General features: G+C 50.9%; 2 protein-coding genes across 8 annotated transcripts in view; one reads left to right on the forward strand and one right to left on the reverse strand.

Annotated features, from left to right (window-relative positions):
* Positions 1-2,241, forward strand: part of Prmt7 (protein arginine methyltransferase 7) — a 59,910-nt gene extending 57,669 nt beyond the window's left edge. For all 3 annotated transcript variants that reach the window (XM_055621144.1, XM_055621143.1, XM_055621145.1), the window contains 3 exons: positions 836-996; positions 1,730-1,826; positions 2,032-2,241. In XM_055621144.1, coding sequence (XP_055477119.1) covers positions 836-996; positions 1,730-1,826; positions 2,032-2,202 — 429 coding nt within the window. In that variant the 3' untranslated portion in view covers positions 2,203-2,241. The remainder of the gene's footprint in view (positions 1-835; positions 997-1,729; positions 1,827-2,031) is intronic.
* Positions 2,242-3,143: 902 nt separating this feature from the next.
* Smpd3 (sphingomyelin phosphodiesterase 3) overlaps positions 3,144-25,321 on the reverse strand; it is an 83,063-nt gene continuing 60,885 nt past the window's right edge. For 2 of the 5 annotated variants that reach the window (XM_055621153.1, XM_055621152.1), the window contains 7 exons: positions 14,649-16,171; positions 10,312-10,387; positions 10,057-10,212; positions 8,174-8,263; positions 7,937-8,000; positions 6,180-6,342; positions 3,144-5,922 (listed from right to left, as the gene is read on the reverse strand). In XM_055621153.1, coding sequence (XP_055477128.1) covers positions 5,821-5,922; positions 6,180-6,342; positions 7,937-8,000; positions 8,174-8,263; positions 10,057-10,212; positions 10,312-10,387; positions 14,649-15,965 — 1,968 coding nt within the window. In that variant the 5' untranslated portion in view covers positions 15,966-16,171 and the 3' untranslated portion in view covers positions 3,144-5,820. Of the gene's footprint in view, positions 5,923-6,179; positions 6,343-7,936; positions 8,001-8,173; positions 8,264-10,056; positions 10,213-10,311; positions 10,388-14,648; positions 16,172-17,646; positions 17,666-20,713; positions 20,791-21,210; positions 21,335-25,321 lie in introns of those variants that run through there. The other 3 variants (XM_055621150.1, XM_055621151.1, XM_055621154.1) reach the window with 3 other exon arrangements.

The following is a 25,321-nucleotide window of genomic DNA, read 5'->3' on the forward strand; positions in this document are numbered from 1 at the left end:
AAGGAAGGAAGGAAGGAAGGAAGGAAGGAAGGAAGGAAGGAAGGAAGAAAGAAAAGGAGGTGTTCCTCGGTGCTGCAGCCTTCTACTCATCTGGACCTGGCTGCCAGTTGTGCCTCCCCTTCCAGTGCTGCCCCATCAGGGACCCAGGGAGTCTCCAGTTCTGCCAGCTTTGTCAGAGCCTCTGCTCTATGGCCGCCTTCCTCTTCTACCCGAGTCTTCCTGTACATGGTGTCCAAGGAAATGTTCATCTTACAAGGCCCATCCTCCTGCAGGCGAGGATCATACCCAACCCCTTGGAGTTCTCTCTGCCACCACCACCTCGCCTTCCTGCTTGGCTCTTTTCTAGGCTCTATTCTCAGTCTTTGGGCCTCCAGTTACTGCCTAGTGTCACCTCTGGGCAGCATCCCTGTCCTGCTTCTGCCCACACAGCCTCTTCTTGAATAGGTGCTAGTGCTTTTCCTGGGCACTGGACTTGCTTCTTTACATGTCCATCTCCCAAAGCTTCTGAGCTCCCTATCAGGATGGTGTCATGGTAGCAGGCAGGATCAGTGAGAAGGGAGTGCATGCCCCTGACCCAACAAAGTCATTTGGTCCTCAGAATAGGTCAAGAGTATGCATTGCCATCCCTGTTTGTAAAGAAAGCTGAGGTTTGGGGAGGCAAAGTGACCTTCTAATGGATGACAGGGGAGTAACTGGCTGTGATGACCAGGCACCCAGTGTTAAATGACAGCATGCTGCTCCATGTAACTGCAGTTGCCAAGGATTGGGCCGTGGAAATGTGGGTGTCCCTGGCTGGCTGCAGTTCATCTCTACAAATCCATATTCTCTTCTCTAGCGCTCCCTGGATTTCCGAGAGAGCAGGGAGGCAGAACCCCACCCATTGTGGGAGTACCCCTGTCGCAGCCTCTCCGAACCTCAGCAGATCCTGACCTTTGATTTTCAGCAACCCATCCCCCAGCAGCCTGTGTGTGCCAAGGGCTCCATGGAGCTGAGAAGGTGAGTGGAAACTACAGGAGTTGTAGGGGAGGACAGTAGGGGCACTTATCAGCCACACAGTTGTGAAGGACAGCCAGCCTAGAGACTCTTAATCCTTGGCTCAGGATATGTCTTTCCATCTCACCCATCTTTTGCATTGTGGAGGGTCCCACAGTGTCTGGGCATGTGCAGGTGAAGGAGAACTGAGTGGACCTTGCTTACCTCCCCACCTGCAGCTCCTTGTTGTGTCAAGCTGCAGACAAACATGAGTTTGGTTACTATGGTTACCCACTGGCCCATTTTCCTGAACTCTCTTGGGAGTTAAAGCAGGTCAGGATTGATGAGGGAGGGCTGCTTGCTGCAAGGTGTGGGAGAGACCCTACCCAGCTCCAGCTCCCTTCACAGTAGAATGTTGTCTCCTACCTAAGGGAGCAAAGTTTCCAAATCTCAGAGCTTTTTGCACCAGGGACAAGCACCAAGGACAGGGTAGGTGCCACTGCCCAGGAACTCTTCATTGCCAGCCCCTAGGAACAGCCATGCTCAGAGGTTTCTGTGCTCAGGCTCTGAGGAGTGTGTGGTTGGGAGCTGTGTGGCTGCTCTGGCTCTGTCTAGTATTTATTTACCGTTGTGTAAGGAGCACATAAACTCCTGATTGGAAGGCATGGGAAAGGTTGAGGCTTCAGGACAGCAGAAGGGTGTGCTAGTTGGACTCCTCCGTGTCAGTGTGACAGTTGGGCTCTGTATTCCCTCCCAGACCCGGGAAGAGCCATGGGGCTGTCCTTTGGATGGAATATCAGCTGACTCCAGACAGCACAGTCAGCACCGGCCTCATGAACCCTGCAGAAGACAAGGTAGTACTGTGGGCACCAGGCCCAGAGTATGTATCTGCTCTAGAGCCACCCGTTCCCTCTTGTGCTCTGAATAGCCTTGTTCTGTGCCCTTCAGGGCAGATAACTCCCAGGTGTCCCAGGCTACTTCCCATTGTTAGTTACGTGGGCTGGGAAGGTGGTCTGGGTGCCAGGGACCCTTCGCATCTTTTTGCTGCTCATCCTGCAGGGGAACTGCTGCTGGAACCCCCACTGCAAGCAAGCTGTGTACTTCCTCAGCACCACACTGGATCCCACACTGCCTCTGGATGGCCCTCAGTCAGTCAGCTATGCTGTAGAGTTTCACCCCCTCACTGGAGACATCACCATGGCATTTAGGCTTGCAGACATCTTGAACTGATCATCTATTGTTGAGAAATAAAATGGCTAACAGGCTGCAGAGTCTGAATGGCTTGTGGCTCAGTGGGGAAGGAAAGCCAAGGAACTTACTCCTTGCATACACCTACTTGGCATCTGCACAGCATCAGCGTGGCAGGCAATATAGACTGGTGACCAGTGGAAGAGTTCTGAATCCACCAGGGATAATGGTTTGTGATTCTGAGTGCTGAGAAGGCTCTGGCACAATAATGCTTCCTGTTCTACCTGGAGAAGAACTGAGGCATAACCTTCATTAGCACAAATGCAGGACTGCCCACTTAGCTGGAACCTACTTGGCCTATCTGCTTTCAAGGAATTTCTAGGTCTCTGCTTAGAGAATGGCATTCCAGGGAGCTCCATGGGGCTTTGTGTCCCTGGGAAGGCCTGGGTCAGGAGGACTAGGCTTTGCCTGCTAAGGAGCTGTACCAAGCCACATTCATAAACATTTGGTTATCTGGCCTCAGTGCACACCAGCAGCTTGCCTGGTAAGCCTTAAGTCCTGGACACCAGGCTGCTGCTTACAGGCCAGGGAAGAGGTCATCCTCGAGCAGTTCCCCATGGGAATCCACTGGAAAGAGAACTAGGAGAGTAGCCTTTTCCTGTCTGTCTGTCTGTCTGTCTGTCTGAAGGCCCTTGCTGTGATGGCCTCTCCTTGCTGAAGCAGAAAGTGCAGATTCCCGGGTTGGCCACAGCCTTGTCTCACCTCTTCTCACCTATACTCCTGCTAATGACCTGTCAGTTCTAAAGTGATTTGTGAGGGACTCCGTAGTAGAGCCCAGATGGCCCAGGCCCCGGCATTTCAGGTAGACGTGGGCTATGTGTTCATAGTCATTCTCCAAACTCCGTAGGCTGGGGTCAGTGCTGGAAATGAACAGGCCCTCTCCAGTTTTATCATGGAAATAATACAGAATGAGAACACCAGTCTTGAGCCTCACAGTTTTATTTTCTCCTCATTTTCCATCCTTCCTTTCAAGCACCATAAAGGAGAAATCCACCTCTTTTCAACTTTTTTTTTTTTTTAAATCAGCCATACAGATTGTTTTTCTTCTAGGGAAGAATCGTCTGGATATATGTTTGATAATGTTTTACCAAAACCTTAGGTGTCTTACCATATAAAACCCCTAATGTCCCATGAGGATACAATACAGAAAAAAAAAAAAAATACAGAAATTAAAAAAGTGTCTTCTTTTTCTTTTAAAACAGTATTTCTAAATCTGAGCAAGTTAATACAATAGTTAAAAAGCATCAAGGTTAATATTTATACTTAAAACTCCAGGTGGTTTTGGACAAATAAAGATGAGCAAATGGTCCTTCCTAAGCTAATGCACTTATCTAGCAATTCCCTTGAGGGGTCCCAGGCAGCAGAGCCATGATTAGGATTCAGGCCATCCTGTGATTGCCCCATGTAGGCCCCAGATTTCACAGAATCTGGAATCCTGGCAATGCTGCTGCTTTAGAAGCTGAAATAGAAAGGCCTGGCAGTACACAAGCCTGAGTCCACAGGCAAACCACAATGACATGTGTGGCAGATGGTCATGGGCTCAGTGCTGAGACGTGTGGGGGAGCTAGAAGGCAGGCGTCCCTCCTCTGGACTCCAGTACCTGACTCTGTAGAGGTGACCTTGTAATCACAGAAGAGAACAGAGGCACAGGGCAGTGTGACTTGCCCAAGGCCGCCCTGGGAGCTGGGAAGGAGAGAAGGGTGTAACCCAGGTTTAGGGATCCTGGCCTTGGCCTCATCTACTCTCCTTGTGCACAGTGCCATTGGTTTAAGGATTGGGCCTGCCCAGTGGTACCCTGCATCAACAGAATCCTGTTTGTTTTCAGGAATAGGGAGCCTTCATTCCACGAGGCCTTCCTAGATTCCTGGGAGGTCAGGCCCTGACAGAAGAGGGGCAGGCAGAGCACCCAGCAAGGCTGCCCCTCGCTCTAGACACTGGCGCATGGGAAGGGCTCTCTTGGCTAAGAGGTTTAGCCAGACCAGTATCACCAGTATTACACGCCAAGCTGCCATGCTCCGAAGGCTCGCCACCCAGCACAGGGCCAGGCATCTTGTTGAATGTGTGCCCCTCTTGATTCTTCTTGCTACTTAGTGGGTGACAAGGCACAGCTTTAGGGCCCCAGCATTTTAGAGGTCCCAACAGCAGGGCCCTGACGCTTCCTCCATCCTCACCAGGCAGAGTTGGCCTTGAGCTAGGCTGGATACAAGATCAGAGCACTCTGAAGAAACCAGCAGGGCTGTCAAATTGGAGCTCACCTGCCTGAGATGGACATCTTCCCTTTGGAGTCAGGGGTCAGCCTCTGCTCTGTGAAGGTAGGTCAGCAGAGTCAGTGCTGTCTTGGGCACCTGAGCAGGACAAGGTGGAGAACAGTGGGCTTCTAGCAGTCTTACTGTGCTGAGCTTGGGGCTGGCTCTGGCCACAGTGGCTTTTGGGTGGAGTCTGGAATCAGCCTTGCTGTAGACAAGCAGTGGCTGTTGGCTGGCCACCTGAGCATTGCACTGGTGAAGAAGCCACTTTCTACATCTTGGCTTCCTGCTGCTTCTTCCGGGGAACCCTCCTAGACATGGCATTGGCTGGGGTAGCTATTAAGGAAGGGTAGGCCTGGGAGGCGAGAGCTGCAGCCTGACTTGGGGGCAGGCAAGAGGTTCCTGAGCTTAAGTCCTCAGGAAAAGGTTGAACCCAAGGGGCCCACAGAAGAGGACATGTTGGATAGAAGAGAAGAAGCTAAAAACCTGTCATTTTCAAAATCAGACCCTCCCCCCTTTATGTTCTGAGTCCCCTGCGTGTACAAAAGTGACGCCCTCTTGGATTTCCTGTTACGGCCCCACAGCCAGTGTCAGTCTACAGGAGATGCTGGGGTGGCCAGAGCCAGCTGGACCCTGCTTTGTGGGCTGGGAAAGAGCAAAGTTCTACCCAGTGACTTACAGACCCTAAGTAGAGAGTGATTTTGTTTAACGTTTTCTTTTTGAAATGTAATCGCCCTTGAATGCAAGACCCTGGGAAGAGCCCTGGGCTGGCAGGTAAGGACAGCCTTCATGTCCCCACCAAGCTGGAGGTGGAGAGCTGGCAGCTGTGCCCAGGAAGTGCTTCTTTGGCTGGTTCTGATTGTGTTTGGAGTTTGGCCTTAGGTGAGGCCCGAGCAAGGGGTCTGGGTGCTACAGTGTGGCACATGGCATGCGGGCAGCGTGCATGCGAGGGTGCAGGCATGCGAGACAACATTGGCAGCAGACAAAAGTAATGAACCCTGGACAAAGCTGGAGAAGAGATACAAAGAGTACATAAACCCGGTCCTCATACTAACCCTCGGGTTACAAACTATGTTGTGCTGTGTATTTCTGTAGAAAATTGTGATTGGAAAGAATGGCACTGGTTCGGCAGCCAGGGGCTCCCAGGCTGGCCTGAGACCTCTGTTCTCAGAGATGGCCCAGAGGCACAGAGCAGCCTGGCTTCCAGGCTCACAGGGGACTGACGGGCTCTTCCCTGTTCCCTGCCCTCCTTCCCCTAGCACTAGGTGCTCAATGGAGGGGACACAGCCTATGGCCTGCAGCTTGAAGGGCTGGCAGAGGCCCCACTGCTTGAGATGCCGGTGGCATGGCTGGCCTACGCCTCCTCTTCCCCTGCAGATACCATCAGCCGCATGGCCACAGGGAGGTGGTCGGTCAGGCCGGACAGCTGGGTGATAAAACTGAATTCTTCCACCTCCTGGTTTGGGGAAAAGGGGTAGAAAAACATTCTGATTAGATCCAGGGAGAGGGTGATCTATAAAGGGGAATTCTAGGGTAAGGAATGACAGCCTGGGTGGGAGGTTCCAGATGTGGGGCCAAGCGGGTTAGGGTTTTACAGAGTGTATCCAGAGAGTTTCAGGCTGTGAAAATGATGGCTTTCATTTTAAAGGAGCACGGGCTGGGGTTTGGGTTCAAAGTACTGTACACAGCTGCAGGGCCCAGCCTCAGACTCACAGCCTTCCAGTCAGGGCACAGCCCCTCCTCAGCGTGCAGCATGTAGTCAATGCGGCGGCCATTGCCCTTCAGCAGGTCCTTCCGCCCCTTCTGCCCAGCCCCTGGGCTCTTGCTGGTGGGGAAGGCCAGATATTCCCTGCGACCTTCCTCGCTCTCCAAGACCCTGTCAGGCAGAAAGGAAACAAGCTGAAGTGCCAGCCTTGGCCTGTGGTGCCATATTCTCCACAATGTAAGAGGGAGAAAGGGAGACCAAACCTCTGGGTTTAAGATCTAACCCTAACCCTGTCTTGTGACTCCACAAAGGACCTGGCCAGAGGGAAGTGTTCCTAATGAGCTGAGGCCCTCAACATCCATCACAGGATGCCTCTACCTGGGGTTAGCCAGTTCCCACTTCCTTTCTATACTCTGTCATTCATTCCTGGCTTGTGGCCATGTTGGGAACACCACTCTCCTGACCTTTCTTCTCTTTTGAGCCAATAGGAGCTTGTTTGAGCCTCAGTGACTCCCCCCGCCCCCCGGGAGCTCCATGACTATTTAGGATTGGCAGGGACTAATCTTAAATAGGGAAGCAGGAGAGGACTCCATGGATGGTCTCAGCTGCTTTATGGGTCTGTCCTTAAGCAGTGATGTGGCCCAGTTGTCGCCAAACCTCCGAGTGCCATCTTCTTTGTAAGATGAGTGGTTGCTGTGGCCCCTGAGTTGGGAGAATGGGCTGTTGTCCCATTTCTCAGAGCCAGGACACTCGTGGGGTACCTACATGCCCAGCACAGTTCCTTCTAGCCTTCCCCCTTAGAGCCCGAGCAGCTATGGGAGAACTGAGGACCCCCGTAGGCCACCCCTTCCCTGTTACCAAGAGCAAGTTCAGGTCACGAGCTGGCATGTGAGACACTGGCCAGGCCTCCGGGTGGTTAACACTGGGTAGATTTAAGTGCCCAGAGAGACCAGGCTAGTAAACATGGCTCTTTACAGGTTTTTATCAGCCTTAACATAAATACACTAATGACATTCAGAGCATTGTTAATGGCTCAAAGATATAATCCATTACTGTCTTTTGCTTTTATAATTAATTCTAGCATCAATGAGTTACTGATAGTCATTTTTTAATCATCATCTCATGAAAAGATAATTTTCTCGGCATAGGATGATGTTTCAAATTTAGTCTATAATCTAATTAATTGGCTTGAATTAGCTGCAGGGAGCCATGGCAGTGGCTGGCTGCAGTCTCAGGCTGTGCATTATAAACCCGCTCTGCTACTGGCCTTTTCCCTGGAACGCCTTGCTGTATTCCAGGATGAAGCTGGCCAGGTAGAACTGCCTTTCAAGACAGTCTGTGTGTGTGCTCTCCGCTCATGTTTATCTGTCTAGTTGGTGGGTAGAAGCCACGGGGCTCTACACACCTCTCATCCAGCAGCTCTCTGTGGCTTGGGCCTTGACCTGATCCTTGAAATTCTGGCTCCTTTTTCTATATGAGGCAGGTTCAACAGGAGCCTTTTTCATTGAGTCTAGAGCTTGACTGCTGGCTTAGGATCTGTCCCTTCCAGACTCCATGAGCCTCTGAGATCTCTAAAGTATGAGGGTGATGACAGCCTCCACCCAGCTGTCCCCTCTCCCGTGTAAGGGCTTCCTGATAAACAGAAGCCCTTAGGGCCTTGAGTAAGCTGGCCCTCCTAGAACCTGCCCTGTATCCATCTCTCTACAACTTCGGGGCTGGTTAGGATCTGGGGTCGCTGCCAGAGTGTAGTAGTTCGGGCACTTACTTTTGAAGATTGTCAGGGGTACACACATCCTCATCATAGAGACCATTTATGTCCAGCAGGGTACCTGGGGACAAAGGTGGAGAGTGGTGACTGAAGCAGGGTTCAGCTTCAAGGGTGACCTCCATGGAGGGAGACACCAGGACTTTGGGGGCTTCCAAACAGCTGCAGTGAGCATGTCCCCTTCATTGGGGATCAGGATCTGGTGGTCTCTTCTTGGAAGCCCCGCCCCCTGCTTACCAATGGCCCAGGGCTTCTCCTCCCCAGGCCCCAGGCGGCAGGGGTCCTTGTAGCGGGTAAACAGTGAGTGCTGCTGCTCCAGTTTGTCATCTGTGGGAGGAATGGAGAAAATGCTATGTGGCAGTTGCCTGGCCTGGGGCACCTGCTGTCCCCTGGTTCCTTCCAGTTACTCCTATCATATGCTACTAGTTTCCTATCTCTTAGGTAACCACTCTGGGTTTATGGTTCTTTCAATGGTCCCATGGTTCGAACTGTTGCTCATCTGTCACTGGTTCTCTATGTTCTCAGGATGTGCCCCAACACATACCCTGATCTCTGTGTTCTAAGCCTCCCCAGATTCCATGGCAAACTGTTGGTAGGAAATGGATAATGCTGCAGCCAGGACCCAGATCTGGACACCTGGCCCTTGGGGAGGAATGGATATAACGTGGCTCAGAGAACCATGTGTCCTGACAACTCACTGGACTAGGAAAGGCTTCCTTTGACTCCCCAGGCCAGAAGGAAGGTCACTGGATTAGGGTCTCCTGAGAAAGCCTCTTTTTGCATGTGTTGTGCCAAGAGTGTCACCAGCAGAACAGAGAGACCTGTGCTGGGGCAGAAGTTGGTGTGTTGGGTCTGACAGCCTTGCTGTCCCCTACGGCTACATAGGAAAATCATTCTGTGCTTGTGATTTGCGACGTGTGTTCTGTGGTAGAGACTGCAGTCTCCTTGCCCACCCTGGAGTTGCCAATGTTGTCAAGAGATGCCTTCCTAGCCATGAAAGGTTGTAATGGCTTTTACCTGCTTCCTCCAGATAAGGCACCATCCTGGACTCCAGGTAAGACCCTGAGGTTTCCTGTTCTAAGGTGAGGCCTGAACTCACAGGCTCCCAGTTCCACCCTATCCATAGGCTCCTTGGGGAGCAGGAGTATCAGAACCACAAGGCTTCCAGGCCAAGGAAGGCTCGAAGCTACTCTTACTGCAAAGGAGGTCTTTGTAAGAGCAGATTTAAACCAGTTAAAACATCATGATTGACTTTAGTCTTCTGGCCTAAAAGGTTTGTTTGCTGTTTGTTTCTTGGAACAAGGATGTATGTATCCCTGGCTGGTCTAGAAATCACTGTGTAGACCAGGCTGGTCTCAAATTTGCAGCAGTCCTCCTGATTCTGCCTCCACAGTTCTGAGACTGTTGGCATAGGCTACCATACCTAGCATAGCCCAATAGTTTAAGCCAGTAGTTGTTTTGTTTTTTAAATTTAAAATATTTATGAGTGTGTGTATGTTCATGTATGTAGTGTGAGTATGTGTGTGAAGTATGTGTGTAAGTGTGGGGAGGTCATGTGCCACAGCAAGCATGGGAGGTCACAGAACAGCTTTTGTGCAGGTCATCAGGTTGGTGCTTTTGCCTGCCCAGCCAGCTTTTAAATCTTTTTGATCTGTTTTATTTTATGCATATTCTTGTTTTGCCTGCATGTATGTCTGTGCACCGCTGTGTCTGCAGAGGCCAAAAGAGTACACTGGATCTCCTGAAACTGGAGTTGCAGACAGTTGTGAATCACCATGTGGTGATGGGCATTGAACTTGGTCCTCTGCAAGAACAGCCTGTGCTCTTAACCGAGGAGCCATCTTCCTGGCCCAGTTTAAGCCAGTGTTACTGGAAGATTCTCCCTTGTCCAATTTTTAGGGCTCTCTAGCCAGAGGCCTCTGCTCTTTTGGCAGTGTGTGGGTTGTCCCATGCTAGGACTTCAGTGTGGGGCAGATACAGCAGTCTTCCTAAATTCCTCACATCCACTCATGAGGACCTGAAAGTTTCTCAGACTACCTAGCTGTAGTCTGTGCCTGTGCCTGGAGATATATGATGTTCTCCTGGAGCCTCAGACCTGAGAGGGAAGAGTATGGTCTCACCAGAAGAGCAGTTATCAAAGTTCAGATCTCCACAGATGACATCAAACACCACCAGCTCCTCGGGGTTGGCTGTGCTGGACGAGGAGGTAGATTTTCGGAAATCAGCCAGCCAGTCCTGAAGCAAGTCCAGCTGTTCACACCGGATGGCACTGTCCTCTGCAGACGGGACAGAGACCAGACTGTGACACTTGGCCTGGACCCCAGCCAGGGCCCAGGTATTGAACCCATCCCAGAAAACCCCAGGCTCTGACCTACCTGGTGGGGCATGCAGGTGTGTGCAGGCGATGTACCCAACAATTCTTTGGTCCTGAGTTGTGCTTCCTACCTGCACCTGGGGGAAGGCAGGGTGTCAGCACTGCTGCCAGCCAGTCACTGTTGCTCCAGGCCACATTCAAAGCCCTCGGCTCAAGCCCTCACCATTCTGCTCTTTGCCAGGCTCCTGACTAGACTTTGGCTATGGCCCAGGTGGAGACAGGGAATGCCCTGCTCCTAGAAGTGTCTGGCTGGTTATAGAAGTAGGTGTGGAAAGAAAACATCAGCTGGCCAGGCAGTGGTTGCGAACATCTTTAATCCCACCACTTGGGAGTCAGTGGCAGGTGGATCTCTGTGAATTGAGGTCAGCCTTTGTACAGACTTTGTAGCCTCAAGGTCTACAAAGTGAGTTCCAGGACAGCCAGGGCTTTGTCTACCGAGAAACTGATATTCAACACAACCCCTCCGCCCCCAAAAATAAAAAGAAGAAACCATCAGCCTACGGTGTCACATGTTTATCAGCAGTCTGTGTAAGGAGTACAGTCTATGTAAGGGGGTACATTCACAAGCCACAGGCAAGTTTCTCCCCAGTCCCTCAGCATCTCCAGGTGACTGGAATATCCACCTACACATCTTTCAGGGGTTTTTGTTTTGTTTTGAGACAGAATCTTGGTATGTAGCCCTGACTAGCCTGGAAACTTACATAAATCAGGATGAACTCAAACTTACAGCAATCCTCCTGCCTCTGGTTTTCATGTGCTAGGATCACAGGTATGTGCCACTGTGCCCAGTCTAACCTTCAGTCTTTTTAATATTTGTTTGTCACTATCATCAGTTGTGAGCGTGTGTTAGTGTGTGTGTGTGTGCGTGTGGTGCATGTGGTGCGTGTGTGAGTGTGTGGGGGGGGTGTCCACAGAAGGCAGAATTAATAGGACTTCTACCTCTGGTCCCTCCGATAAGCAGCACGTGCTCTGACCTCAACTTCATTCTTCTTTTAGTCTTCTGTCGACTGTCATGTAGTGGCTCTTCCCTCCCTCCTTTGACCACACTCTCCGCCTGACCTCCCATTGTCTCTCCTACTTGAAATCAAAGTTAGTACCCACTGAAGGGCCTTGGACACTGCAAGCTTTCTGCTAGTCCTTCTTTGTCCCATCTGGATTCGTGGTCTGTTGTTTCATGAATTTTTGGGGACATGGTCTCCTGCAGTCACTCAGTCTTAGACTAGAGTTCTAGCCTGTGTCCCCTGGGTCTGAACCCCGGGCATGGGCTGGACTCAGGATGAGGCCAATCCTTCTCCTCCTTCCACAGTGGCCACTTTCATGCCCTCTGCTAACCTACCCCCCCCACACACCCCTTCCTTACTAGGGCAGAGTTACATTGGGTGGGCCTGTTTCAGCAAGCAGGTGACTCAGGCCAACTCTAATTCTGGCTTCATAAAAATGGGGATCTTAATTGTATATCCCAAAGACAACTCAGCTGCCCCCTCATGTGTAACCTAGCACAAGAATGAGCCCCTGTCAGTGCTGTAGCTCTGAAGACAAGCCACACATTCCCCACCCCCACCCCCCCACCCCGCCCCGCCACCTGAGGCCTCTCCCAGGCCCCCTTATCAGGAGCTGCTGGAGGCCGCCTGAGTCCTTCACCTGCATAGCCCTCAGGGCCTGTGGTGGGCCCTTCCTCAGTGGCCTCTCTCAGCACCCTCCTATGTGAGCACCAGCTGCCCTCCTCACAGCTCATTAATCCGCTTCAGTTGGACCCAGGCACTTCCCAGGGAGGCAGCCACAGACACCAAGCCCGTGTTCTTTCCTTCCTCTGCTGGAACTCAGTGGGTCTCCTTCCCTGTCTTTCTCACCCCAGATTTCTGCAACTTTACCTTCCTCCCCCAGCATGCGTGCCAATCTTCCTCAGTACATTTGGGTCAGTGTCTGGCTATTTGGTAACAGGCTCTTGTCCATATACCAGACCCAGACTGCAGCCATCTCACACCCCTGCTCTGGAAATTAGCTCTGTAAAACCATGGACCACTGGTGCATCTTATTATAAAAGCACATTTTTAAGAATGTGGTGCTCAAGGGGCTACAGCTGTATACAAAGTGAATAAACTATAATTAATAAAAAGAAAAGAAAAGAAAAGAATGTGGTGCTCAAGAAGGCGCATGACACAGCTGCCCATGTGTTCCTTAGGTGACAGGTTTCTCCCACTGTGCCTTCAGCTATGGACACATCAGCTTAGCACTTCCTCACACACTCAGTGTATACCATTTCATAGATGGGCTCACAGCACTCAGATGGGCACATTGGCCTCCGCACGCTGCTCTTTGCTTCTTTCTAGCTGCTGGTGTCTTCGTCAAGATCAGCCACCCACTTTTTAGACTCTGCCTTAGTATCACTTGCCCTGTGCCAATTTCTGGACAGGATAAAGGCATCCCTGCCAGCCCTGCAGCCAAGAAAAACACACCTGGGGGAGGACGCCACAGCAGCAAGGTCATAGTTGCCTCACATGCCCTGCCTCCTAACAGGTATGTGATCTCTACAACATCCGCTTTATTAGCTGCTGGGACTTGGTGATTCCCACCTCGTGTCCTCAGGACCTACAGAGTCGTGTGTGTTTCTCTTACAAAAACAATCACACTGACAGGCTGTGGCCTTTGGTCCCGTTGGCACAGAATGTTGCTAAAGAAAGTGCTCAGGATTAGCTGTGCTGAGCTGAGGCCAAAGGGAAGCCAGCCCCTTCCCTCACAGGGATGCCCGTTTCTTCAAAGGGTCTGTGGAATAAACTGGGAGAGCAGGACCCAGTGAATGAGGTGATTGGGGAGGGGCTGCTGGCTGCATCCTCCCAATGTCCACAGCTCCTCTCCAGGTGGGCCTGACCCTCTTCTGTGGTGAGACAGTCATATCCTAGTCCAACAGGGTCCAGCTCTGCTCTCAAAGGCAGCATCTGGTCAGACGAGGATCCAAAAAATATCCATGCACAGTCAAGGGGTCCACAAAAGGTGAAGTGGCTTATGCTTGGCAAGACTAAGACTAACAGAGCATGGGTGGGATGAGGAGGACCCTCCGGGTGGGTCAGTAAGGGCGGAGTATGAGCCGAGGAACAAGGTTGACAGTAGAGGACCCCAACAAGTAAAGAGAGTTTGCCACATGGCTTACCCCAACCTTTGGCTATAAGAAAATATGTCAAGGTGTTGAAAGATGTTGCAAACCAAGTTTGATATGAAAAACAAATGCTTTCCAGCTTAAAAAAAAAAAAAAGTTTTGGAATGGCATGGACCAACATATCTGCCTACTAGTTTGAAACCCATGAGGTAAAGGGAGACAAAAAGAACATTAATGATAGACCCACAGAGGAGAAGCTGTCCCAAGAAGACAGTTGTTGCCCTTAGAACCATTTCAGGGTACCAAGTGAGTGCCTGCTTGGCTCAGGGGAGTCAATGTACCCTTACTTCCAGCAGGCGCTGGCTCAGCATTTTCCTGCACAGGCTGGGCTCAGTTACTTAAGACCAGAACTGCTCTGGGGCTAGACAGGGAGTCTACTGAGTAACCTCTCAGTCAAGTCTCACCTTTAAAGGGAAGAGCCACGGACAGAAGAGCTGCTGCCCCTGGGGCAGAAAGCCCCATCTGCATCAAATGGCCAAATGATGTTTCAGAAAAGTCTAGATTCACTAACAGTGGCTTTTAGATAGAGAACAAAAAGTCAACACAGTATTTCAGGCTCTGTGGAAGATAATGACCAAATTACCATGGTCTAAAACCTCCAACTGCATCCAAATTAGCAGAAATAATTGTGATTCACTTTAATTAGTAACTATGGATATGAAGCCAAGGGCTGGTGGGCAGAGAGCCTGGCATGGCAGCTGCTGATAACCGGAAGGGTGGCTGTCCTGGCCAGTGAGGCTTGAGGTCTCAGTGGCTAGTGTGGTCTTTATGCTGGCCTGCATTCATGCTCTACTCTGGTCTCTGCCATGTGTGGAGATGGGGTCTGTTTCCTCTTCCATCCCTTATTACAGCCATCATCATCACCATGGTCACCACATGCAGGACAAGAGACTCTGAACCTCATCTGGGCCTCAACGCATGGGTCACTCCCACTCTCAGATAATTAAATGTGACTCAGATCTGAGAAACTGTCCCAGATCACTGAGCCTGAGCTCATGTGTTTCTGGACTTAGGCTAGGGTCCCTGAGTTCGTTCCATGAAAAGCTTTGTCTTGCTCCCAATTCATCCCATCAAGGGAGTGAGGCTCCCCAGAGAATAAAGGTTGGCAGGGGTTGTGGCCCATTTTGTCACGTGGCTTGGGGACCGCTGGTGTGTAGCCCTCAGGCAGAGCCAAGGATGCCTACCTTGAGAAACAGAGCTCCTTTAGAGGCCAGGGCATCGAAGCTGCACCCATTAGGGTAACAGTGATAGGCCACGTCCATGACGGGGTAGCGGCTGGCAAAGAAGAGGCCGCTGTTGAGACACTTGAAATTGCAGCAACCGTGGCAGCTGTAGACCCCGACGTCATACAGAATGTACTCGAAGTAGCCGTGCAGCTGCTCTTTCAACTTGGCAGCCGCACGCTTGTCGAACACCTCCTGCAGGCACAGGAAGTCCAGATTGGCCGGGAAGAAGGCCGAGACCTCGTGGTCGAAGGCTTCGTCAGGGTGCCGCCTCCTGCGGGCCGCCGCCTTCTTTACCACTGAGGTCTTATACAGGAGCTTGCTGTTGCCACCTGGCTCTCCGCTGCCACTGCTATCTTGCCCCGCCCGTGCCTTCACCAGGGACTCCCGAGAGGCCGAGGGGCTTCCCAGGCTCCCAGAATCCCCATCCCGCTGATTGTGGTTGGGCGTCTGGCCCTTTGAGGCCCCACCAGCCCCGTTCCTGGCTTGGTTCCCAGCAGCAGGGTCATCAGCTTCCAGTGGCCGGCCTCCTTCCTCACCACCGATTCGCACAATACAGCTGTCCTCAAGGTTTCCATCAGCCTGGTCCCCAGAGGCTGGACCGTTGGCTGCCTCATCACTGGGGTGACGCCCACCATCCCCCTTGTATTCCACAGAGGCTGTCCTCTTAATGCTCCCAGGAACAGCTCTGGCTCCGTCACTGCCCTGTGGCGACACCAGGCTGCTGAAGCTGGCTGCACTGATGGAAGTGTTGGTGGGAGAATCAATGTAGATTTTGATCTGAGGCCGAGCAGCCCCGTTGCGGATTCTCTGCCCAATCTCTTTGGCCCGTGCTTGGGTGTTGAAAACATTATTGAGCCTTGCGAGTGAGTCAGGGAGGAGGCAGACATTGGCTGTGGCAAAGCAAAAGCTTTTGCCAGCCCCCGTGCCCTTCCATTCACTGAGCAGGGCTGCCCCGCCAGCTGGGCTCTTGTCCTCTAGCCGGGAGTAGGAGTAGGGCCGGCGGGCAGACTGCAGTGGAGACCAGAAGATGAACCCAACAAAGGCAAAAGGCAACGCAGCCACAAGCAGAGCCAGGTAGACTGGCGTGAAGAGTACAGTGCAGAGCAGCTGTAGGCAGCAAGGGTCGTCTGCCCTCTGGCGCTTCTCATAGGTGGTGGGTATGAAGGAGGCCACCAACCGGTCCACCAGCCAGTAACATGGGAAGATGAGAGCCCAGGACACAGCGTGGAGGGCGGACAGACAGCTATTAGGAAAGGGGGTCGTGTACAAAACCATTGCAGCTCACTGGGCGCCGCAGCCGGCCCTACTACATGGTGTCTGTGGCACTGCAGCACTTTCCCAGGCAGGGCAGGCAGGCTGGGGCGGGTGGAGGACAGATCACTTGGCAAGGTGTCACTCTGGGTGATTAGTGGCAAGTGTTCCAAAGACAGACATGGTTCACCTCAAGGGGCCATGCTAGGACATCAAAGCTTGTTGAGAACCTGCAGAAAAGAGAAAGGGGGGCCCTTATTGAATTAGGCTGTTCCAATAACCAGGGAATCAGTTTCACATGGAGTTTTTGGGGGCCAGAAGAATGCCCCAGCACATTCCACTGGCCTATCTATTTTTATTTTCTTGGAGTAAACAGCTTAGTAGATGATTGTCTTGATTCTGTAACTTAATTGCTTAAAAACGGCCCATGTTTTCAGAAGGGACTAGGCTTTTGGGGACAAAGAGGTATGTTAGGATTTGAGAGTGTACCTGGATTGACACCAGCTAGAAGCAAGTGAAGCCTTGGGAAGCCAGGGGTGTGTTTCAAATGGGCACGCAGTGACCTTGGTTGGAGGACCTGCAAATATGTTCGCCTTTTATCTAGTGCCAAGGCCAAGAAAGACAAAAGGGGTCAAAAGTTTACAGGGCAGAGGGCAGTGTGGCTAGCTGGACAAAAGAGCAAGGAAGCCTTATCTGCAGGCAGCCTGCTCTGGCCATGATCCAGCTCCCTAAGCAGCAGAGTAAGCTCTAGGTTCTACCACATAGGGCGGAAGTCCATCCTTGTCCCCAGCCCAGGCTGTAGTGCTAGAGTCACATTAGTTTTCAGAGCAGGCCTGGCTACACTAGAGTAGGGTGGCAGGTAGGTACACTGACTGTGCTGCTTTTGAGTCAGTAAAGACAGGAGTCTTGTGTTTTCCTATCCTCCAAGGACCCACACTGCTCATTTTGAGAGGAAAATCCTGGATGTTTGATCTGTGTTTTGGTTACCAGGACAGCCAAGTAAGTTCAATGTGGTCTACACCACTTCTGCCCCTGACACCTCAGCAGGTCTGAATCCAGGCTGCCATCATTCATCCTGGCCCCACATCCTCTCCTCCCTCCTGAGACCTTGGTCACCTAAGCTAGAGACCTAAATATCATGTACACTACCCTCCCTCTGTTCCCCCTGTCCCAAGTGTTCCTCTGTCCTTGATGAAACTTCTCAGTATGGGCTGAGAACAACGTCACAGTTTAGCAACTTTATCAGCCTCCATCCTCTTCACACAGTGGTTGGAGGGACACTTCCTCAGCTGGCCTGCAGCCTACGCCTGTCACCCTACTATGCTTTTCTACTTTGCTTTTCTCCTATTCACTCTGATAGTGATTCCAGGACCTAACCCTGAGGCTCTCCCACAGCCCTGCTTTTTGGTCCCTCACCTCCACTTAGATATTAGCTTTGGCCCCACAGCTCCACTTAGATATTATCTTTCTAGGAAGGACTCTGCACGTCCTTGCCCAGGGGACAGGGGTACTCCCACTGGGGGCATTTGGCCCACAGAATGGTAGCCTCCAGTCTGTGTTATGTGTACTTTGGGATATGCCTACTTCCCCAGCAGATGAGGAGATTCAAGAGGGAAGGGGCTACCCAAGGGTCCCGGGGAGCCTCAAGGCAAAAGGTGCCTCAGAGATAGGATAAATGAATAGAGGACAATTGTGATGCTAGTACCTGAGAGAAGGCAGCCATTTCCCCCAGTGGTGGGAGAGGTGGGGTTTTCTACACAGTTATCAGTGACCCAAGAACTCTGCAGCCACCATCCCCAGGACTGATGAGGGAGGACCAAGGCTTCATGTCCAAAGAGGAGCTTAAGCTGGTGGCTGTGTCTGGTTCAGATGAACAAGAAGCACAATGATTTTACTTTCCTCAGGGGAAGTCACTTTGAAGCCAACAATGGAAGGTTACAGTTTGGAGGGGCAAGTGTGTCTACACAAGCATGGCCACGTGAGGACTTCTCAGTGGAAGACACAGCGGCCTCCCAAACCCACTGTCTGGCTTGGGTGATGCCAGATCACTCGAGTCTTGAGCAGACCCAGTCCCAAGTCTCCCTCCCTCTTTCCTCCTTGTCATTGTCGTCTAAGATCACTAGTACCCCCTCACCTTTGTGCAGTACTTAGGGGGATCCACCTAACATCTCTCTTCATTCCCTTCCTCACTTCCTCTCCTGACTGCCTTGTCTTGGGAGGCAAAGTCCAGGCTCATAATCTGAGTCTGGGGTCCTTTGTATTTCTGTTTCTGTGGTCCCTTCCCCTCCACCCTGGATCCCACTCTGAGTCTACCTCCCAGCTGCAGCTGCTGCCAGACCCCCTTCACCTGCTCATGGCTGTGGCCTGCAACTTTCTTCTTGATTCCTGCCATCCCCTCTGTACCCCTCAGGGCTCAGCTGAGTTGTCTCTTCAAGGGAGTCTTCCTTCACACCATCCAAGGCATTCTGTGACCACAGCCCTTCCCCACACCTGGCAATCACCTGGCCTGGAGCGGGAGCTATATCTAGGATCCAGTATACATGCCATGAGGACCAAGCCTGTCTCAGCCAGACCCTGGCTGTCAGCCACCCTGTGTAGGAATGGAAGTATCAGATGCAGAAACCACCCAGGAATGAATGGACTGCTGACTTGAGTGCTCACTCATGTGGGGACACTTTGTGAAGTCAGTCTCCCTTTACTGAGGGCCAGGTTTGACCTGTGGGCAGTAATGTGGGCTGCACAGATGGAAAAAGGATCAGGGAGGGGTCTGTTTGCACCCCTAAGAGCCACTGCAGTAGCCACATGGTGGCCAAAGTACCCCTGTAAGTCAGGCTTCATCAAAGGCTCCCTGAGAAAACACCCATTCAGTTCCCTCACAGGGCTCAACCCTAACACTGGCCAATCAGATTGGGAACGGCTATTGCCTGGGACAAGAGGGGATGAGGAGAGAGACTCCATCTTCAGCTGCTCCTTGCTCCTCCACTCTTGTGAGCCCAGAAACCCTTCTGGCAAAGTCTTCTAGTCTGCAGTGATCTTTCTGCCTGCTGTGGGCTGGGCATGGACATGTCTTTTTATCTCCATTTGTAGGTTTTTTGGAGGGGAGGATCTGGGGTGGCAGCTCCAGGGGTAGTGGGAACAGTGCCACCACAATGATCCTCAAAAATGAGGCAGCCTTTGGTCCCTTGATCTTCCGTGCTGCCACCCCAAATCCTTCTCAGCCACCCTGGGCCTCCTTTCCTGTAGGGTCTTGAATAGAGGATCTTCCTGGTATTGCCACCTACCCTGCCCTGCACTGGGTTCCCCTGTCTACACACGGAAGCTGCTGCTACAGGAGACACAGAAGGGACTGCCACGGACGAGGCTGTTTCTAAAGCTCAGTAATTATTTTGTCTCAGGGAAATGAGAGGAGGGTAAACAAACAGCACACATTAATTAGTCTGATCTACACTCTCCTCATGAAAGAGGAGTGCTGCAGTTAAACATGAGAGGCTGGCAACTTCCCAGAGTTTTCAAGTGCTCAGAGGAGAGGCCACAAAAGAAAGTGGCTTTCCCAGCCTTGCACAGTACAGGCAGGTGCTCAGCTGCACCCTGCTTGTCTCCCTTCTCTTGTCTACACTGTCTAGGTAGGGTCAGGCTTGTGTCTGTGTCAGGCACAGGCTCTGGATGAGTGACCGCATTTTCCCCTCTTCTCTCTTCCATGTCCTTGATCTGGTAGCTTTGCAAGCCAGGTCTGTCAAGGACACTCTTAAGGGGGCAGCAGGTCCCTTTCAAGGCCGTGTATGCTGAGCTTCTGTACCTCAGCCTCTTAGATTAGGTGGATCATTCAGGTTTTGCAAATCCTAATGTATTGTTTCCAGGGTTACTAGAAGTCACATTTCTTTCCCTCCATACCAGGGTCTATATAGCTGAGCTGAATACTCTCAGCCCTCAGTTCTCAGGTATCCCAATAGGAGCCCTGATCCCTTCATTATGAGCTGTGGGGTTATGACTGGGAGCTCCATGATGACCCACGGTAGGACCCCTGGGAGCCAGCCTCTCTGTCCTAAATGTGGAGACCAGGCTTTCTCCTCTCACCTCAGCTTCTCAGTCTTGCAATCAGCCTGGAGTCAGGCTAGCCCAAGAGACACCCTGGTACTGGTCATTATATGGGTTAGCAGTACCTACCTCTAGGGCTACCATAAGGATGACAGGGGCCAGACTGATACCCTGGCCACTCCTGATTCCTTCCCTCCATTCCCTGAGGCCACCAGGGTGTCAAGTCTTCTCTTCCCAGCTTGTGGTTTCTGAATGGTTAAAGGGTTGACTTGAGCCCACCCACAGGACTTCCAGGACCCTAGCTGAACCAGAGTGCCTTTGGGATCCCCACAGGTGCCACTTGCACTGTTTGGGCCAGAGCTAAAGCCTTCACTAACTTGCCCCTCTCCTCAGTCCCAGGAGAGACAGAGAACTCTGTGGGTCACAGATGCAGGTGGAAGAACTTAGCCTATGGATGTCTGAGAGCCTGGAAAACCTTCAGTCCATGTGGAAGAGGAAAGGGTAGACAAATCCTTTGCAGGACCTTGAAAACAGTCCCAAGCATTTCTGGGTAGCCTGAAATGGTAGCATCATTTCTGGTAGCATCAACAGAAGAAGCCTCAGTATGGCCATTCATACATTCATGCATTCAACCTGCTAATACTGAAGGCACCTGACTCCTAACCTATAACCTGTGTGAGCATAGCATGGGAGGGAATGATGGCTGCTTAGACGCCTGTGTTAAACCAAGGTCTTACCCTAGACACTTGTGTGTGGGCCCAGATCTTCCCTCGCCAGTGGAGGGAATCCTTAGGAATGGTCTTGTCCAGGTAAACTGTGGGAAGAAGGAATGTTCTCATTGAGCATCAGATGACCAGGCCACAGGATTGCCATCCCTGGGAAGTGAACCTGCTTGGCACACTGATGTACACAATACACCTTCACAGTGGCTCCAAGGGGCCTGTGTGGGTGTTGACTTTGAATCTGAATTTTTTTTGCAGTGAAAACATGAGAAAGCCAGATCAGTTCTGGGCAAAGCAAGTCCTCCTGTGTAGAAGCCTGTGCCATCTCTGAGGGGTCTCTGAACATTTGGCATTGTCTGGGGCTTGTCCCTCCTTTACTACCCTGTTTTCTGAACCTTACAAGCTTGAATTCTTGGAGCAAAATGTCCTCCGAGTCTATCCGTCTAAGCAGGAGCTGGACCAAGCCCCAGGTTTCCACAGGAAAGGCCTGTGGATTGCTCCAATCCAATTACCTGAATGTGCCTGCATTCCAGCCGCTGTGAGATCAGGCCAGCCCATTCTGCCGAGATGTTGCCGTGGAGGAGTTGGCATGGCAACGTGAGCTCTGAGCTGCTGAAACTTGGAGTCAGCTCATCACTAAGAGGACAGAAAGACTGACAAGAGACAGATGTTTTTCCGAGTTGGGGGAGGGGTTGAAAGAGCCATATCCCAGACAGAACTGGGGTTTGGGGTCTAGCATAACTACACAGGCTGTCACAGTGACTCCCTCAGACACAGGTAAATGCCTATTCATACTTCTCAATCCAAAGCACCCTGCTCCACCTACATCCTCCTGCTCTGCTTTACTTGTCTGGCAGTGGCAGACACTCTGCCCTGCCTCACTCCAAAGTGACAGAACAGCCAGACATACCAAGTGGCACCATCGTCCCCTGACACCACTGAGATGACTTCGAGTGTTCCCTGGAACTCCTATCAAAGCCCTCAAGAAGGAAGTCTAAATTTTCTCTAAGATGGAAGACCATGCTGAGAGCCTGCAGCTTCTAGAGCCTTTCTTGAGAATGAACCCAGCTCAGAGGAAAAGAGACCTTAAGGCTAGAATGGAGAGCCCAAGTCTTCACAACATACTTGAAATACCTGAAGCCACACAGCCTGCAGACTTTCTCATTAGTGAGGCAGCAAATTCCCCTTTCTTTGCTCTAGTCACTTACCACTAGAGAGGCTTTGTTTTATCTGTGTACACTAAGTATGTGATCTTTCTAAAGCTAAGTTTTTCTCAGATGTACATAACTAACTCCCGTGTGGCCCCCAGCTGTGCACTAGGCAGAGTAGGGCTGTCCTCCCCAGTCAAGGAGCTCTACAGGTCTGTGTGCCTCAAGGCAGCTAAAGAACAGTCTGAGCAGGCAGAGGTTGCTATCACATGCTCTGCATGCAGGTATGTGAAGTTCCCAGTGGGTGTTAGAGGAGTTGATTGAGGGATACTCTGAGCTTCCATTGCCCTTTATATTAGATGTGGATGAAAATTCCTTGGGCTGGTTCAGTGGTTCTCAACCTTCCTAATGCTGCCACTCTTTAATATAGTCCCTCATGTTGTGGTGCCCCTAACCATAAAATTATTTTCCTTGCTACTTTACAACTCTAATTTTGCTACTGTTATGAATCATAATATAGATAGCTGACATGTAGGCTCTCTGATATGTGACCCCTGTGAAAGGGACGTTCAAAACCCCCAAAGGGTTGCCAGCCACAGGTTGAGAACAGCTAGGCTAGCTGGAGACTGCAGCATTTGCAGCGCATAGTGCAGAGCACGCTGTGCTTCTGTGTTATCACTGGCACCACTACCACTGTGATCCCCCTGCCTCAAAGGCCTTTCAAGAGCTGGCAGTAGTGCCTGCTTAGTGTCTTTGAAGATCGGAGTTTAGTTCTGAGCACCCCCCCCAAAAAAAAGGAAAAGAAAGGCTCAAGATATAGCCAGAGGCTTCAAAGTTTCTTCATGAGGCCTTACAGAGGGTACCTGCTCTCTTAGAAGATGGGGCAAGGACATTGTGGGAGACGTGCAGGCTTGCCTCCTGGCAGGACTGTTCTAAAGCTGTCTGCTCTAAACTGCTTGTATAAGCCAGACTCATAGGCTCATAGAAGCCAAGTGCAGGCCAAGGGTCCATAAAATTTTCAAAAAGAAACTTTCCATGGGAGCTATTAATTCATGATGTGGTTTCTGAGAATAGGAATGGGCTGGGAGCAGCTCTGAGGTGTTCTTTTCACCTGCCAGCCTGGGCATTTCCATGGCAGAATTCAGAAAGCACAGATAAAGCCAACCAGTGTATGCTTGGAAGGCAAATCTCAAGCTAGGTCAGTGGAGAGGGTGCAAGGGTGCTCAATCAATCTGGCCTGTCCAATCTCTACTGCTTACTATTCCAGCTTTTGCCACTGGAGACTATAAAGGACATTGCTGGGGAGAAGCTGGGATGTAGCCGGGTCCTAAATCCTTACCTGAGCCTCTTCTCCTTCTCATGGTTTCTGAGATTACATGTAAGAACCTGCCTGCCCCAGATCCATCGCATAAAGTTGTCTGAAGAAGTCACAGGGCTTCTACCAGTCTTGTGCCCTTGTGGAGGCTGAGACCAGGATAATAACAGAGGAGGCTTGAGGTGAAGGCTTTCTCTAGGATGAGGATGGGCTCTGAGACCACCCTATTCACAGGCCTTTCCCCACATGGGCATCAATGGGCAGAGCTAGAACAGACCTGATTCAGGGGTCAGCTGGTTCATCGTGGCATGTAGCCTATGCCCTTTAGAATTCTGAGCTGCTGAGTGCTGGAGTATAGGTCTGATTCCAGATTTAAGAACAGTCCCAGCAGGTTGTCTTGGAACTCCCCAAGAGTCGTGTTATTGCTTCCTGGTGAGAAAGGTTGCCTAGCTGGCCAACTGCCAAGGAAATACCACTGGCCCTAGCATGTCCCACCTCGTACCAGGAGTCTTTTTGAGGACAGTGACAAGAGGAGTCTCAAATCTCTCAGACCCTGTTGTTGTCAAAGGTTTGAGAGCCGAACAAGCCAAAGAACATGCTTTACTTCAGAAGAAACAGCTTTCTGTAGGAGGAGAATTTTAAACACAAGTCCACACAAATGCTAGGATTTTTGCAGACCCTGTGTTCAGCTTGGGCTCCAGTGCAGAATTTCTTTCTGGAATGGGTTGGCTGACTGAGCAGTGTACAGGCATTTCAAGGCAGCAGAAAGCACTGATGCAGACAGCAGCCCTTCCTGAAGCAGAACAGACTTGCTGACATTCTTCCAAAGGATCATTCCATATCCAGTCCAAATTTTTCTATTCAAAGAACATTTAACAAACTGTGTACCAGAGAATGTATGCAAAGATTAACCAGTGAGAAAACTAAATCAGTTATGTAGCATGCCACCAACCTTCCTATAGCCCTGGGCAGCTGAGCCTGGGTTTTCCGGACTGAAGTCAGGTGGGGTCACTCCTGAAGTCACTCCCTGCTAAGGGTCAAGGACTTTTGTCTTGGGCCCTTTCAAAGACTTCTAACCACTGGCCACTGCTATACTCAGGGACTCCTGCATACACCAGTACGGAATTCCTTGGCTCCAAGAGAACCGACCATAAATCCCTTCCCTTAAGAAAGGACGCACACAACAGACAAGGCCGCTTGTACAGGAAGACCTCTGACCCATGTGTGAAGCTTCCCAGTGCAAGTCTGTAGACCTGCGAGGGACCTGAGGGCTGCTGGAGTCTTGTCTTATGACGGCAAACCAATCAGAGGAGCTTATGGGGGTCTGTGGTTCTTCCACGTTCTTCATAACTATTGTCAGCTTTTCCATCCTCAACACTAAGGGTCTTCGGGGACTCTGGTTTTCAACTGTGTCAGCTGGTCAACTGGTGAGAGTGACCCCATCTATACCTGCTTTTGGCTGTTGGGTTCTGTACTTCGTTTTTTGTTTGTTGTTTTATGAATACATGTTTCTGTGTATGAAGGTATGTATGTGGTGTGCATATGTGTGTGTGTTTGTGCTCCCTCATCTGTGTGGGTATGCTTGCCTGCCCATGAGGGTAGGTATGGAGGCCAGAGATTGATATAATTTCTTTCTCAATTGTTTCTTTTTTTCTTTTCTTTCCTTCTTCTTTCCTTCTTTTTTTTTTACTTTCTTTCTTTCCTTTCCTTCCTTCCTTTCCTTCCTTCCTTCCTTCCTTCCTTCCTTCCTTCCTTCCTTCCTTCCTTCCTTCCTTTCTCTCTCACTTAAACTGGAGTTCACAGTTTTGGCCAGCGAGTTCCTAGGATCTGCCTGTCTCTGTCTTCCAGCACTGGAATTACTGATGTGTGTTGCCATACCTGAGTTTGTTTGTTTTTTTTTTTTTTTTTCTTTTAAAGATTTATTTATTTTTATTATTTATACAGTACTTTGCCTGCATGCATGCCACATGCCAGAAGAAGGCAGCAAATATCATTATAGATGTTTACTGGGAATTGAGCTCAAGACCTTTGGAAGAGCAGCCAGTGCTCTTAACCTCTGAGCTATCCCTCCAGCTGCTGCCACACTGGGTTTTTACATGCTGTATTGGTTAGTTTTATGTCAATTGACACAGGCTAGAGTCATTTGAGAAGAGGGAAGCT

Source organism: Psammomys obesus, unplaced genomic scaffold, assembly GCF_907164565.1.
Source record: "Psammomys obesus unplaced genomic scaffold, mPsaObe1.curated_primary_1811, whole genome shotgun sequence".
In the NCBI taxonomy this organism is placed as follows: domain Eukaryota; kingdom Metazoa; phylum Chordata; class Mammalia; order Rodentia; family Muridae; genus Psammomys; species Psammomys obesus.